Genomic DNA, 16,503 nt, shown 5'->3' with positions numbered 1-16,503 from the left:
CCAGTGTAAGGGGCTCACTGACTGACGGACTGACTGGGGGCTACAGGATGGAGCAGAACCCTCTCTCCACCTGCCTCTGCGTCCCCACTTTCCCTCATCTCCCTCTACGTCACCACTCCATGCGTGTCCACGAGACAGGGTGGAGGGTCTGGGTCTCCACCGGGCTCAGCGGGGGCTACATGGGTCCCTCGTTGTGGCCGCTGTGGTTGCTCCTCATCAGGCCCACACAGTTCTGCTGCTGGTTGAGCAGGTGGGACGTCTCGTTGGCCACCGCGATGGCCACGGCGGGCGTGGTGCTGGCGGTGCTGGCGGTGCAGGCCGTGGCGGTGAGGACGGCTGGGCTCTCCACTCCGTCATGGAGCTCTGTCAGCGTGAGCTCGATCTTGGTGAACTCACTGTCTGTTGACTGGGGAGTCTTGTCCATCCGCGACGCCATCACTGCGTTCTGGTACTGTTGGCGTGATACCTAGGAGGTCAAACAGAAAAACAGTACTTTGGTTGTTTATGTGGATGTTAAGTTTAACATCATCAGTACTGGGGGAAAATGCTGTTCAGTTCATGATATCCACAACTGGATTCACTGAACATGCCTTCTCTCTATGACACAACCACAATCACCGGTAAAGCGAACAGCTTCCTGTGTTGAAGTGATGTGGATATTTCATGTTATGTCGGGAATCCATCAGTCCAGAGAGAAAACCTCTGAATAACTCATTTATCTTGTGGAAATTATCCTGTGGATGGTGTGTAGTTAAGGTGGCCGATAACCATCCATGAGGAACATCTGGAGCTTAACTGAACATCTGTTGTATTTTCAGTGTGTGCCCCCCATGTTGCTACTCGGTTTGTGTCTTTTTTCAGCCTGTTCAACTCGCAGAACAGCTGTCAGTGAAAGAGCTCACTCTGATTGGCTGTTAGGGTTAGTGCAACGACTGAGCGCACGGGAAGGGATGACAGGAAGTTAACTCGACATGTCACACTGAATCTCTTCTCACGGGTCATCTTCATTTCTTTAAAACAAGCGACACTTTCACGGCGTGTTCATGTTGAGTGATGCAACTGATCATCGTGACTCGGGTTGGCCTGCTCTGTTTGACGTTAAAAACACACGGTACACGCAGCTTTGTCAACCTTTTCCTAATATCAGCGGCCTTCTGCTTGTCCTTCCAGTTTCAGGTACCGTTTTTGATGTATTTTCCATCGTTTCTTCTGTTCTGTTCTTTGCATTTGCATCGTATAAAGCACTATGTGTTTCATTTGGTTTGCTATAAAAATAAAGTCTGATTAACAGATTGACTGAATGTCAAAAAACACTGACGCCGAAGTTCATTCATGTCATTTCTCTACACGAAGAAACATGGATGAGTGCAGCTTTAGATGTATCTGTAAAGTCATTTTACTTCCTTCAGAAAACATTCACAAACAAATTTCCTTTTTTTTTAAGAATCTCTTCTTTTTGGATCCAATTATTAACCAGTAGTTGCTCACTTTTGGTGAACTGCTGTAAATTAGAATTAGAATTACAGTGAATTTGTTGTTCATTTTAATCAGTAGTGCTGTGTAGTTCACCCAAAAAACTGGGACATTTTAAAAATAATAAGCATTGGGCTTAAACGAGTTGCAAATCATTTACCCAGCAAGTCAGCTTTTTGAAAACAGGGTTGTATTAACCGCCGCTGAGACGCCGGCAACGGTCGTCAGCTTCTGTTGTTGGTTAAAGTCTGTGAAAAGACTTTTAACATATGTGAATACAAACACTAACCATTACTCATCTCACCTGTTCGGCTCTCTTGTGCGTGTTCTCACCTTTATGTACTGCAGGTCTGACCGCGCCCTGACAGAGTAATCAGGTACGTAGATATGAAGGAAGGAGTTGAGCTGGTTGTTGCTGCTGCCCAGAGTCGGGGTGATGGCGTCTATGCGATCGCTCCTGTTCAGAGAATCTGAGTGGTTCAGTCCAAACGGCCGTGGAGGAGACTTGTTCTCTATAAGAAGGGGAAAGAGTGGGACGATGGTCAAAGTTTAGAAGCTGTGTTTGAGCCTAGTCTAAATTATATGCTATTCTACTATCACTTATGTGGGGTGTTTCAAAATGGGTAAAATGAGTTGTGATGAATGGAATTACAGCTTTGTAGAGACCCTCATGTGGGACTTACTGAGCTGTAAGTTTACATGAACTGTAAAATCTTAATGTGACCAATTACAAACGTGACGTAATACTGTGAAGGACCAAAAATGCTAAATAAATAAACAAATATACAAAAAACATAAATTATCCAATATGTTTGCATTTACTCATGTGTGTATTTAGCTACTGTATTTGGATTTATATCCGTTTATTTCTCCAGTTTTAGTTTTCCAGTTCTAACCTAAATGACCTCATCCAGGGGTTCTAAACCACACGAAACAAACATGAGGTGCCAAACTTTCAGTCACTATAGGTGGATGTCTTAGATTTGGAGAATATGACAACAGGGATGAACTTGGTGTCTTTACATTGCTGTGCAGCAGAAAACATTGTTGGCTAGTTCAGTTTAGCTTGTTACAGTAACTGAAATGTCAGTAATTCATCCCCTAGACTTGAGGAGCATGAAAACCGGAAGCTTGCTGTTTTCAAGCCAGTCAGCTGCCTCCAAAAGTAGATCAACCAGTGGACTTTCACTTAAAAGCATCACTACGGGGCTATTGTGAGTAAAAGTTTGGGGTAGCTTGTTTGTTTCATGTGGATTTGGTAAGAAATTAATTGCTTCTGCCTGGTCCTGCCTGCTTGTTTTTAGACCTACGTTAGAAACACCCGGCTCATAGATATAAACAAAAATACAGCAATAAAAAATGTAGACATGAATAAATCTGTAATTACATTAACAATCATAAATAAATGCAAAAATGTCCATCTATCTATGCATTTTTTTTCTTTCTTTCCTTCTTTTTTAGGTTTTATGGGTTTTGGCCCTTCATACACATCAGTATCAGTCTAAGTAAAGACTGAAAGGGGAATTTAAACAAGAACAAGACCGTGTAAGTGTAATTGTTTTTCAGGTGGAGCTTAACAGCAGAGCTAAGAGTTCAAACTTGAGCTTAACTGGACACACCAATTTCCAGCTCTCATTTGAACGTGTGCTAATAAATGAGGTGTCACACATTCAGCACCACAGTAGCAACTAATTCATACGGATTTTGGCTGGAATTCTGATTTTTGTTGTATGCATACTAATGCTAAAAATGAGTTAAAAGTTTGGCGTTTTAAGTATTTTCCAGATTTAATATGTTACAACGTCGATAACTCTGTAACTAACTGAGGTGCTCAGCAGCTTCGGAGGCACTTAAGGTCCTCTGTGTTTTTCCAAGTCAAGTGTTAGATCTTAACGCAAAGCCTTGCTATGATGTATGGAAATCTAATTTTTACGCAAGTCTTCAAGCAAAGGAAATCTTATATGGCAGGTAATGAGTTGGGGGGGTCTCCAGTGATGCTGCTTCCTTCTGTGTGCTCCCACATAGGAGAGTAATTGTGTTTTTTTCTGTAATTTTTAATTAAAGCCAGATTATGTTTTCCACTTCTTAAAGAAGCCTTGTGAAAATCACACACAACAAAGTGGAAACGGCTTGGCCAACACTAATGCTACTACGTGGACTGGAATCTATGTAATCCCATGTTGGAATATGCGTGTGAGTGTGTGTGTGTGTGTGTGTGTGTGCGCGCATGTGTGTGTGAGTGTGTGTGTGTGTGTGTGTGTGTGTGTGTGCGCGTGTGCAGACGGAGAGCCAAAGACCCGGCATGTGAACTTTTGTGGATTAGTACTCCAATTTCTAGTGGCCGAAGGGACCAGGTCAACACAAAAAACTGTGGTGTGATGTGTCAAGAACACACACACATAATGCATTCATGTACACACAGACACACAATCGACAGTGTGCACGGCACAGCATCAAACTGGGTGAAGGAAACACGTGAAGAGGCACAATGTGGGTCACTGCTAAAGACAGAAAGTGAGCGTATTTGTTCAACAGCATTCCCACAAACATGTGGGTGTGTTTGTGCTTGAGGCAGCTCGTCTGTAGTTATGTGCACTCTGTGTACACGGGCCCATCCATGTGAACACATGTATAAGTCTGTGTCTTTGTATGTGCGCTCAGCGGTGTCCAGCAGGGGGCTGTAGCTGCAAGTCTTGTTTATGTAGTCGGAGGGTTAAAGGTTAGGGGCGAGGGGGGCGGAGCCTGGTTCCACTCTGGGGCCTCCAGTTTGCAACACCATTCAGCCACTTGACGAATGGCTCAGGGGGTGAGGGCGTTATAAGTCTCAGTCTGAATTTGTTTTCCTCTTTCCCTCTTTTCTTTTTTACACACACAGGTTTTCACTACATGTTGCATTCAGGGAAAAACAGACACGCAAGCACTTCAAAGCTTTGCTTGTCACAAAAACCCATGAAAAAGTTATTAATGATAAAAGACACTCGTGTGAGTTTATACAACCTACGTAGGTTAAATTGTGTCATCAAAACATTATGTTTCAAACTCTCAGATTTCACTTGTCAGTGAGACGGGATTATATTAGTTTGGCAGGTGTGTGTGTAAAGACAGAAAAAGCCACTGTACCTGGAGATCCTGCTAAGGATTCGGCTCTACTGACAGCAAATGTACGAGACAGGGACAGGGGCACTTGGGACAGGGAGGATGATTCAAGAGAAGGACAGAAAAGGAGAGAAGAGACTGTCAAAGTGCAGAAAATATATTGGAATACACACAAATAATCAGCTTGGATCAAAACTGGAAGAGGAGTTTCAGTCAGGAGCAAAGTGCCAATCATCTTTTCTGCTACTGAACAAGTAAAGATTGAGAGGTCATGCAAGGCGTTGTGTCTCATCATTAAACGTTTGATTTGACTTCTAAATTTTGAGTGCCTCACACACCACAGGAAGGATGTTGTAGCGTTTCACCAGTAGGTGTCTCTCAGATCCCACCACCCAAGAGAAGCAGAGCAGGAAATAGTACTGTAGTTTATGAATGAACTGAGAGAGCCGAGTGAATCGACTGGTGAGGCTTTTTCGTTCGTGACGTTGTGATGACTCTCTGCAGTAAGCACAACGGACACATTCGAGACTCGTTCTAACACTATTTTACATTTCTGGAAAACAAGTGTTTCCTCGTTCAGTCTTAAGAGTGACGAATACTGTCAAACTCCTTTTTATTTGTATTTTTGAAACAACCAGGTAGGACTATTCCTCTGTAACACGGGCGATATTTCACCAGTGTGTGCTTTTGTAACGGCTGTTCAATGAAATTTGGGAAATCGAAATGTCTAACTTCCATCCGGCAGGGTCACATTTCCTTGTTGAGATATATAACATTAAATAGTACTGGTGGAGCATCATTAGCTAATTTATGTCTTGTATTAAGTCAAACTACATAACTAATGATGAAATTTGATTCATTTTAAAAGGAAGAGTTTCAGCCTCCTACTTATGAGTTACAGCAGCTGTTTTTTCTTTGTTGGTAGTGACTTCAGACACTCCGATATATATGCCTATATAATTATATGCCCCTTTTAAGTCAAATAGCTCCAGATTTACATCAGATGCAGTGGTAACTTAATACAGATATATTTAGATTTTTATCTTTAAATACAGTCCCAGAATTGATAGAGCATACATATGTGATATGTTCAGAGAATATAAACCCAACCAGAGCTCTTAGATCCAAGGACTCAGGTCAGCCGGTCCAGTCCAGAGTCCAGACTAAACATGGAGAAGCAGCATTTAGCTGTTATGCTGGAAACAAGTGGAACAAACTGCCAGTGGAGATTAAACTTTCACCAAATGGAGACATTTTTAAATCCAGGTTAAAGACATTTCTTTTCTCATGTGTCTATGCATGAAATCTGCACGATATCTTTTAACTTATCTTGACTGTTGCTTGTTTTTAAATTCATTTAAATGATTTTATTTGTTTCTCTTTATATTCTTTTATGTATTTTTAATGCTTCTTGCACTCCCTGCTGCACTGGTTTTATTTTATGTAAAGCACTTTGAATTATTTGTACATGAAATGTGCTATATAAATAAATTTGATTTGATTTGATTTTGATTTATTTAAGTTTGTAACCACAGCAGCTTTGTCCTTCATTTAATCTGAACCACCCGTAATGTGTTCAAGGAGGCTTAAATCAACATATGTATCTGACAAGGATTTAATGGGTTTGTGAAATTTTGTTAGCTTTTAAAGATTCTCTACAAATGACTAAAGATTAAACTCCTATATCGATTTTCTAATCATTGATGTACATCTCTTGCTTTGAGCTCTAAATGAAATCCAGTAACCAGAGGAGTTTCCAAGTCTTCCTTGCAAACGCTTCATAATTTATTTCTCTTACAGACTATCTCAGAAGACAGTCTGAGAAGCAGGGATTTTCCCTCCCACTGGTTATAGACTTCCTGGTGGGAACAGATTTATTCAAAATAGACATGAAATTTGTCTGAAAATATTCTCGAGCCAGTTAAACATCTGGAATCAGAGTTACTCTGCTAAACTCACCATCAAGTAAGTCATGCAGGAAAGCCTTTGATGTCTCTGAAATATATTTTAAAAGGAACATGGTTTTACCATGGGATACACATTAATAATGGTGCTGTTGCAAAATATACCAGATAAAGTGTTTTTAAATGATCTGTTTGTTCTGATTAAATCAAGGGAAGTAGTTCAGCTTTAGCCTGGTTGGTTGCACAAGGTTTAAAGATTTACATGTTAATTTACCACAGTCTGAGGTCTCTAAAAGCCTGACCTAAGCCACCCATGAGGATGAATTTTTCTATTATTCAACTCTTGTTAAGAATCTGAAATAGACTTTAAAGCATCCTTTGAGTCTGATAGGATGTGTAACACCACATGAGCCTACACATAGTTTAGCTTAAATTACAAAGTCATAGAGCTGCTGAACTTAGATTTAACATACACGGTACATACATGATCCGTTCTGTAGATTTCATAGTCATCAACAGAAATTGTGTTATCAGTTATAGGTCTCTTAATAGGTCTCAAAGTTTCAGATAGTATCATCATGTCAGCATTTGTTGATTTGCCCAGATCTTGATGAAAGCTACTTTAGGAACAAGACAGCTCGCATTCAGATGGCCTTTTAAATTCTAAGGGAGCAGGTAAGCTTCACAGGTTTGAAGCACACATTAAGAGTCTAGTCTGGAAATGAGAACGGTAACAAATGATCATTCAAATGAAAAATGATCTTCTCAAAAAATAGGTCAAAAAGGAACTAAAAGCGAGCATTTCTGCCACCATTACATGCTTGATAAAAGTGTGAATATTTAGGCCCATACCTTCTTTATAACCTTAATTCTGGCCGAAAAGAATCTACAACATATCCCACAGTAAAAGTCTTATTCTGAGTAAAAAAAAAAAAAAATCCCTGTTTTCTTTCCTCCTCACTGTAAGATTGATTCAAACAAAGTGGATAATCACATAACCGTAAGACAAAGACCAGTAGCTCTCACCAGGTGACACTGTCAGAGCCAACATCCCATAGAAGGAGAACGGTCCCGCTTCAAACTTCATCCCCTCTTTTCCTGCCTCCACCTCCACTTTCCCCTGTGATCAAGAAAACACACCCAGAGTTACTTAAGTTAAGCATATTACATCTCATTCATACATGTTTTTACACAGTAGAATTGCATTTTCTTAACAAGTTTCTAATCATATAATTAGTTGGAGAGACATTTATTTCAGCCTTTTTGTGAATGATTCACAATATAGCTTCAAACATAGCAATCATGGGCTGCATGGTGGTGCGGTGGTTAGCACCGTTGCCTCACAGCAAGATGGTTCTTAGTTTGAATCCCGGCTGGGGCCTTTTTGTGTAGTGTCTGCATGTTCTTTTAGTGTTTGCATGGGTTCTCTCCGGGGACTCCCTAGCAGTGACTGTGAGCGTGGCGATGGACTGGTGCCTCTCACCCAATGGCAGCTGGGATAGACTCCAGCCCCCCCGCGACCCTAAATTAGATTACGCGGGTATAGAAAATGGACGGACGGATGCTTTCTACAGCCCCAATGCCAAAAAGTTTCAACACTGTGTAAAATGTATATAAAAGAAGAATGTAAAACTGATAAATCAACATTCATGAACACTTTCAGAAATCATTGTCTGTGAACAACAGTCCACCTCCTTGCCAAGGCACCATATCCCCATGCTCCCCAGGTGCTGCGAATGGCACCCCCCCCTCATACTGTGAAATAATTTGATTTGATGAAAAAGCTTGATTTGGTGGACTGATACTAAAAGCATGTTTATGTCTTAAATATACAGTAAGCAACAGAGATGAGTGCACCTCTGTTCAGTGTCATTTCACTATCAAATGATTCAAAAATTGTACAAGCTTTCAAAAGTGGCATTATTTCTGCGGATGAGTATTTCTTCTTATGAATGATCCAATACACAAACTTTAAAAAGACCAAGATAAAACCACAGCCCTTAAAGTAAAACCACCATTAAACAAGGGTGAACATGCCTGTGATAAAAGCCAGAAAGCCTGTGATCACTGAAACAAACAAGGATCTCAGCCTAACTGAAAAGAACCTGTGAACTCCTTAACTTTCTCTGAACTTTTAGACTGAATCTTATCTGCACGTCGGTGTCATGTGGAAAAAGCTTTACAAGAGCAGTCATCAGAAGAAGAAACGACAGCGAGAAAAAGACTCAATGACAGCATCACCAACCAGAGCTACAGTGGCAGAGGATTTAACACCCATCTGAAAAACAGATGAGCGATTGCTTATCAGTTCAATTTGAGGCTCAGACAGTGTGAATGATGCCAAATAATCTCATTCTGCAGGGATGGGGTCCAAGAAAACACTTCTCTTCTACACAGAACCGACAAGTTAAACTTGTTCATCTCCGCTGGGGTCCAACGTGTTCGGCATGAGCCTGATCAGAAACCAGGACCACAGTGGATTCACAGTCCTGACGGAGAAGCTCAGAGGTGTGACGACATGGGGCTGAACGAGGGCACAAAGTGCCCTGTGGAGGACCCTTTAAGAAGCAGACTTTTAAAAGAATCCCACATGAGTGTCTAAAAAAATGTTGTGTGACTGGTATCTTCCTTTGGACTGAGTCTGTCATCAGAACAGAAGAGATTTAATCCAAAATGTTAATTGCTGATTGATATTTGACAGCGTTGGACTCACTCTGTTCTAAACTGCTTTGTTAATCTGTTCCTGTGTCGGACGTCTGAAGCAGAAGACCCGATGAGAGCATCCGCTCAGATTTGATACAGTTTTATCACACAGTGGCATGAAATCTGCATAAATGATGAAAATCTGAAGATCATCCTGTATGTATGATATGTAAAGCCAGTGCACTAAGATAAAGCAATCAATGTTGCTCTGACAGCGGGCTTTTGTAAACTTGACACGAGTTTTTTTTTTTTCTTCCTTATTGAGATGAATGAATGATTGTATTACAATGAATTAGGCTGTAGTTGGCTTGAATTAGTTTGCACATTTGAATTGCCGTTGATATGACTCCTACAAAGATCTTCTAGAGCTCACACTCTCAGTATCAGCAGAGTAATGGGTCTTTCTGGGAGGATTTTTAGCCAATCTTTTTTATATTCTTTGGAGGGAAATCTGGAAGTTTGCTCGCCCTTTGCTGCACTTCAGGGACTCACATCCACAAACACGTACACACAGCCGAACCAGCTGCCATAATACAGAACACATAAGATTGGATTATGAAGCACTTAGAGGGAGAGAGACAAGGCTCTCTGGTACGAACATCAACACACAGCTATGTTTTCACAAAGGTCTATTATCAAGTCTTATGGATGCTTCTGATTGGTCTCAAATTCTTTCTGCAGTTCCCTGCAGCGCTGTGATCTCATCATCATGAAGTCATCCTGGGATTACAGGGGGGTTCTCGGGACACTGGCAGAAGCCAAACTCCACATAACTGTGGCAAATTCTCCAGGAAGCTTGGAGCTACCGAGCTGCCAAGCTTTTCTGTCAAGTTAAATCAGTTTATTCACATCTGTTGCAACACTTACAGTCCGTGCCAGTGTGGTTTAAAAGCTCACATCCAACAGTATAATTCAAAAGAATTTTGTCAGTTGGTGTTCCGAACACAAGGTTCAACCTTTGTTGGTCATTAATTAGTCAAATTATAACTTCATCGTTTACTGAAACAGACCTAAAACCTGGTAAACTTGTTTAAAAGATGAGCAAACTTACACAAACTCAATTCAGTCTCAAGACTTTATACAGATTTCTTCTACCAGTAAAGTTATTCAGTAACTCGTCAGTCGAACATGAGCAGAATCAGTGACTATTGAGCCTCTTATGATGACTTATAATCATTATAAACATTAAAAATTCGGACTCAATGTTATTAAATCATAATGATGCAATGTTTTGGACTAATTAAAGGAAGTAGTGGGCTAAAATTCCAAGACGCCTATTTAGCATACAGATGAAAACTAAACTTCACCTTCTTATTTGGCTTTAAGAATCTATCATGTAAAGAGCGACTTTGGTAAAGCACCTGTTTTTCCATAGAAATGGCTTTCAAGTAGGTTTTTTTTCAATTTATCCATATGCGTGTTAATGGCCTTTCAGATGGTGGAAAACCTGAGATCTGTCAAAAAGCTTACTAACGCAGCACTGGCAACACCAGTCTACACTGCAGAGCCACACAGACAAAAGAAAGGATGGATAAAGGAGAGTCTACAATAAAGAGATACAATATGAGACAATATGACACCATAGAGACACATTTAATAAATAATAATGACTATGTTCCGAATCTTCTCCTCCTGTACCTGTAAGCTTTTAAATTTATCTTCCTATAACATCCAAATTATGTTGGTTAGATTGTATCGATAGATTTATAATGAAAGATGTGGCTAAATAATACTAAAGTCTATGTAGCAGTGAAATGGGCTTAGGACAGGATAGGGTGGTTGGTTTTTAATGCCTTTATATGATGTCAGTCTAACCCAATTTAAAACAGGTGAATTCATGTTTAGAATTCCTTTAAATGTTGCTAATATCAAATGAATCAATAAATGCTTGAATAACCCAGATCCCACACTGTGTGATTCTCTGCTACCCCTGATGAAAGGTAAGTGAAAGAATTATGGGGGTACTTTTGAAAACAGTAGTCTTGCATCAGTGTTGTCGCCATGGTATTGGGAGCAGAAGAAATTTAGGATGATCAGCTTGCAGAGTGTGTCTGCTGCTGCAACCTGCATCTGGAACGTGGCACGCGGGGACGTATTGATCAAAGCGAACTAGTAAACATAATGGTATAACTTTCAGCCTGTCAGCTCATTAAACGTACTGTCCGTGATAATTAGAATCAGTCGCATTGGACTAAGATGCAGCAGGTATCTTCATCGTATACTCTAAGCACATCAGATATGATGTGGCGCCGGCAGTCAACTTATATGACAAATGAAACATTTACTTCCCTGTTAAAAACTTTACTAATCGCATCATTGCGTACTTGGGAATTATTTGTGTTTTTATACGTTGTTTTGATTCGTTGAGTTTTGTGTTTTTATGTCTAAACTCTACAGTTGAATTTTGTGGATTTTAAAGACTCTGTGCATTTAAAACTAGCTCCACTATAAACTCTGCGGTACGTGGTACTTTGAAAAGTTGCATCCCTTAAGTCAGGCAGTTTTTATCATTAATAAACTGTTTAGCTTCACTATTATAAATCCAAACTGCTGTGCAGTTCAGTCATGCCTTGCATACCTTTAAAGGATGCGTGGCCTCTGTGGGAACAAACCCCTGCAGTACAGCTCTGTCAGACCGATGACCAAACTGTGGCGAAACTGTCACACCAAGGAAAACAACAGCTCGTGGTGCTAACAGCAACTTATTTAGTGGGATTATACAGTGTAGTGCTGTTTGTGCAGCTGGTGTGATTATAAAATGTTTTTATGTACGTATATTCTAGCTGTAAAGGTAACTTGACCCTAAAATAAGATAATTTTATTCTGCTGAAAATCAGTGATAGACATGTTGGAAACCTCTTTTTTTTCTTTTTCTAATTGAACTACTGGTGTATCCTCCCCTTTCCATCTGAGCATGTCTTCACACCTGCAGAATGAGGATGAAATAGTCCACGGGCTTGTTTCTGTGGAAGAGGTAGTGCTCTGTTGCTCGCTTGTTCTTCTCATCGTATTTCAGCTCCTGGATGACGTTTGGATGCTTCAACAAGCGCAGCAGAATCTTTTCTGACATCTGTACCGGTCCGAACGGCTCTACCTCTAAACAGACAGACAGAGAAAAAGACAAACGGTTTACTTTGGGATGAGTTTTTCACTTTTTTCTGACATTTTATGGCTTGAATCACATTCATAATCATACATGGAGTTGATCATTTTAATCAAAATCTAACTCTGCTGCTTGTGTCTGATCTGTTCTTGCAGCTTTAGAAATGTGAACAGAGGGTCTGTGCCCAATCATTTCTGCCACTTTCTTAAACCAGTGACCCGACACACCCATTTTATGCTGATTCTGGCCAGCTGTGTGGGGGTGGGAAAGAAGTTTGAACTTCTCTCTCCTGCAGCACTGCAACTTATGCTTGTTTAGGTTTGTAATTTTAGTTGAGGAGGGTAACACAATAACAGCTTAACATTCTTTTCAATGTTTGATTTTGTAGTCTTAATAATTGGGAGCATAAAAAAAAGGTAGTAGCAGGTTGACAACAAACCAACCTCTTCGATACTGTTGAAAGTGAGAAATGAGACTCACTTAGAAAACAGATTTCAACAGGGAACTAGTGATTTTTTTAGTCAAACGCATTAATAATGATTTATTAGAATGAAAATCCTGGTTTCTATTTTGTTTTATTAAAACTTGACTTAGTCAAGGAAGTCATTTTGAACATATTCTTACATACAAATGATTTACTTCTTTATCTATGAATAAAGAAATCTGAGTTTACTTTCATTCAAATATCAACTATTTGTGTTCACATCTTAATGATGTCATGTAAATGAAAAAAAAAAACATCATTGGAAAACTCAAAAAAGACTATTATAAGAAGTGTAAAAGTGATGCTGGCTGCCAGGTAACAGCTGATGGAGGGAGGGTGCATGACCATAGGAGCAGATTGTCATCATGTGAGATATATGTGAAAATGTCAGTGGTTCAAAGTGCTGCAGCCAAAGAGATGCTGAAAAACTTCACTGAACTTAATGTGAACTAAACACAGGTATGATGATTCATCACGACAGGAGACGCAGACACAGGCATGTAGAAGTAACGTCCATGTGAACGCCAGAATGAAGGTTTTCCCAGCAGAGAACTGCATTGTAACGCCATGGGCAGTGTTACTTATGGCTGATCAGTGTTTGTTTTTATTGTTCTGCTAACTTTTCCCTACAAGAGGTCTCCAAGTGGCACTGCTGCCTGGGTCGTCTTTGCCCGGTTGTTAAACATGTTGGAATGGTATAAGCAGTAATGTTTAAAGTTACACTGAATGGCACAACCTTGACAATATATGTGGAGCGTCTGTGCACACACGGTGTGCACTGGCCAGAACGTTTCTACATATTAAGCCAAACCCATCAAGCGGTCGACCACCTAAAGTAAGTTGCTATCGCACCCCCCTTCACCTTCCATTTGAAACATAATGTTTTAGCTTCTGTCCCTGTAAGGCCCCCCTCCCGAAGGTCCTATCAACTCCGGTCAGCTGTTTGCAAACTGGAGAACATGGCAGCTACCCATTCTTCACTGTTTGCGCCTAGATTGGTCTGAAACTAGGAGGAATGCTGTGGTGTGACTGGTTATCAGGTTTGGTTGGTTGAAAGAATCTCACACAATCCTTCTTTGTGTACAAGGTGTGACGAACTAGCCAAGAGGCAGAATGTTTAGCTAAATGTGTTTCACTGTGATGTCATTAAGGAAAAGAAGACGAAATTAGGCATTTCAGACAGTTCAGGAGCATTTTCTTCTGTTTGGAAACTATTCTACTTGATGAGGAAAAAGGGTTTTCTAACTTTGCAGACCTTCAATATTCACAAATTCCATAACACGCTGAAAGAATAGGGAAAATGTTTAATATGACCTCTTTAAGTATTTTTGCTGTACACATGCTGTATGAACTTATTCTTTTCTTTCTTTGTGCCAGACCTGTATTAAAACAACTTAAACACATCAGTGAGCCACAGCTTTGAACTTGGTGACACTGGAGTTTATTTTCAGTGAATCCCACACGCACCATCCTGCTGCTGTCAGTTCTCACATTGTTGTTTCTCACAAATCAAGGCTGTCTCTGAAAATAGTCCCTGACAAAACAGAGTGCTCAACGCTTTCGTGCAATCACTGAGACTTCCGTTTTACTCACGGCTTTAGAAAAAGATGTTATGTGTCATGATTAGATTTAGAGTGTCATAAAGCACAGAAACTGCCCCATCAAGGTGACCATTGCCCTCGTTTTAGTGGCTTATACTGCAATTTTAATCATTTTGGATCTGAGTGCACCTTTTGACCCAGTTTTCATTATAACTGACCCTTTTAAAACCTGGGTCAGCATCAAGAACTCATTCTTACACTCGTGTGGGAACCTTTTAAGTCATCACAGCTAATTTCTGATATTTTACAACTAATAAAACCTGTAGTGGGCTATAATTGTAGATCCAATAAAATGTTTTCTATCTACAGTCTTCAACTTGGCCAAAGCCTTTGACATCACATCTTTTCACAGTTACGCAGACAACAAACAGTGATTTCTCCTGACACAGGTCATTCAGATGTCACCTGCTTAAAGGCACATTTTCCTCAGTTCAACTCAAAATCAACACAAAAAGACAACTTTGTATCTTCTTATTGATGATGAATAAATAATAACTGTAAACTGGAAGGAAAATTCACCACCGACGCAAATCCACTGGACTCAGAGACAGAAACTGTTACGTATGATGGCAAAACTGCAAATCAACAGCAAATGGACGCTTTTTTACCCAACATAGACTCCAGTTATGTTGTACTTGAATGTTTAACCTCTAAAATGTAACCAGACGTTGTGAAAAAAAAAATGAAAAAGAAAAATCTCTCTTTCACTGTCCATTAAACGTTCCGTGTTGTTGGTCCCCGGTCTGCTCGTGTGTCGTCCACTGTCAGAAATCATGGGTCAGACCACAGTTGTTTAATCCTGTTTCCTTCAGCTATGACCCATCTAAAGAATAAAACTGCAGCTCTCACACTCCAACATCAAAGAAGTCTTCAGTTTGACAAAATCTTTAGTAACTCCCTCCTTTCGGGTGAAAATAAAAGTCATTCTGTTGCCTCCAGTTAGCTAAGAAAGCAGCAGCAAAGTGTGTTTGTGTTTTTTGTAAATACCTCCAGAAAATAGAGGAGGACGCCTTCCCAACTGCCTGGATTATTGACGACCTGACCACAGTTTGGGACCGGAGGGTTGTGCGTCTGCACCACAGATGCAGAGCAGAGGACAGCGCTGTCACTTTCTGCTCACGTCAGACTTCCCTTACAACTCAGAGCCCTGTCATCACCAGAAATAATCTGAAGACTACTGAATACTCAGGTGAATCAGTGATGGAATAATAATGATTTAAAAAAAAAAAAGGCAAGGGAGACGATTAGATGATTGTGAATTTTAGGAGCATATATAAGCTGAAGTCTATCTCAATCCTGGGAAAAGAGGTGGAGGTGGTGGAGGACTGCAAATTGTATCTTTACTGTTTTATTACTTTAATTTTGCATGTTGCAATTCTGTGTCTTTGTTTTCCCTCTTTGGTTTTAACAATAACTTGAATTTACCTTAACAGTCTCCTGCCCCTGTTGGACTCTTTGCTGCTTTTCTGTTTTGAGTAACCGGCCTCTGTCAAAGCCTTTGTGGACGCCTGATTTTAAAGCCATAATGTGTAATATTTCACGTTGTCTATTAACAAATTTGAGTCTTATCATTCACAAGTATTACCTCAATCGTTATTAATTACCTCCATCACAAAAGTGCAGTGTTCTTATATTCTTTATATTCAGCATACGAATGTACATAAGAGTGTTACACTCCAATGAATGTCTCCATGTTGCTCCGCTATTTTAAAACTACGGGATTTGTAGAAGGACATGTCATCAGCTTCGCATTTTCCGTTTCCACATCCGTGAAATATTACACATTATAGCTTTAAAGCTGCCGAATGAATAAAGTTATCATTATTATCAGGCAGCACTACAGATTAATATTCCATATATGAAGAATCCCTGTGTTGTTCTTGTGTTTTTATGGATTTACCTGTTAAATCTGTCATTAAAGCCAGCTTTCTCTTCGACTCTTGGTGAAGTTTAAATGATCTTGAGATGGCCACTCATGTGTTTATCACCTTTAGATTAATTCACTGTCATTCATGTGTTGGAATGGACCAGAAGCTAATATCAAGGCTACAATTTCAAGGTTCACGCTCCTGACTGGAACATGAAGTGTAAGCATGTTTCAGCTACCATGCCTCATCCTATCGGCTGGTTCTTATTCAC

At 40.1% G+C, this 16,503-nt stretch overlaps 1 protein-coding gene across 1 annotated transcript in view; it reads right to left on the bottom strand.

Moving 5' to 3' along the window:
* The window catches only part of cnnm2b (cyclin and CBS domain divalent metal cation transport mediator 2b), a 54,400-nt gene continuing 37,897 nt past the window's right edge, over positions 1–16,503 (bottom strand). Inside the window, exons 4-8 of the mRNA XM_075464498.1 lie at positions 12,103–12,272; positions 7,500–7,593; positions 4,594–4,656; positions 1,807–1,985; positions 1–466 (exon numbers count right to left, since the gene is read on the bottom strand). Coding sequence (XP_075320613.1) covers positions 176–466; positions 1,807–1,985; positions 4,594–4,656; positions 7,500–7,593; positions 12,103–12,272 — 797 coding nt within the window. The 3' untranslated portion in view covers positions 1–175. The remainder of the gene's footprint in view (positions 467–1,806; positions 1,986–4,593; positions 4,657–7,499; positions 7,594–12,102; positions 12,273–16,503) is intronic.

This window comes from Odontesthes bonariensis, chromosome 4 (genome assembly GCF_027942865.1).
Source record: "Odontesthes bonariensis isolate fOdoBon6 chromosome 4, fOdoBon6.hap1, whole genome shotgun sequence".
Classification (NCBI taxonomy): Eukaryota; Metazoa; Chordata; class Actinopteri; order Atheriniformes; family Atherinopsidae; genus Odontesthes; species Odontesthes bonariensis.
The sequence above is the reverse complement of the archived record's forward strand: the minus strand, read 5'-3'. Positions and strand labels throughout refer to the sequence as shown.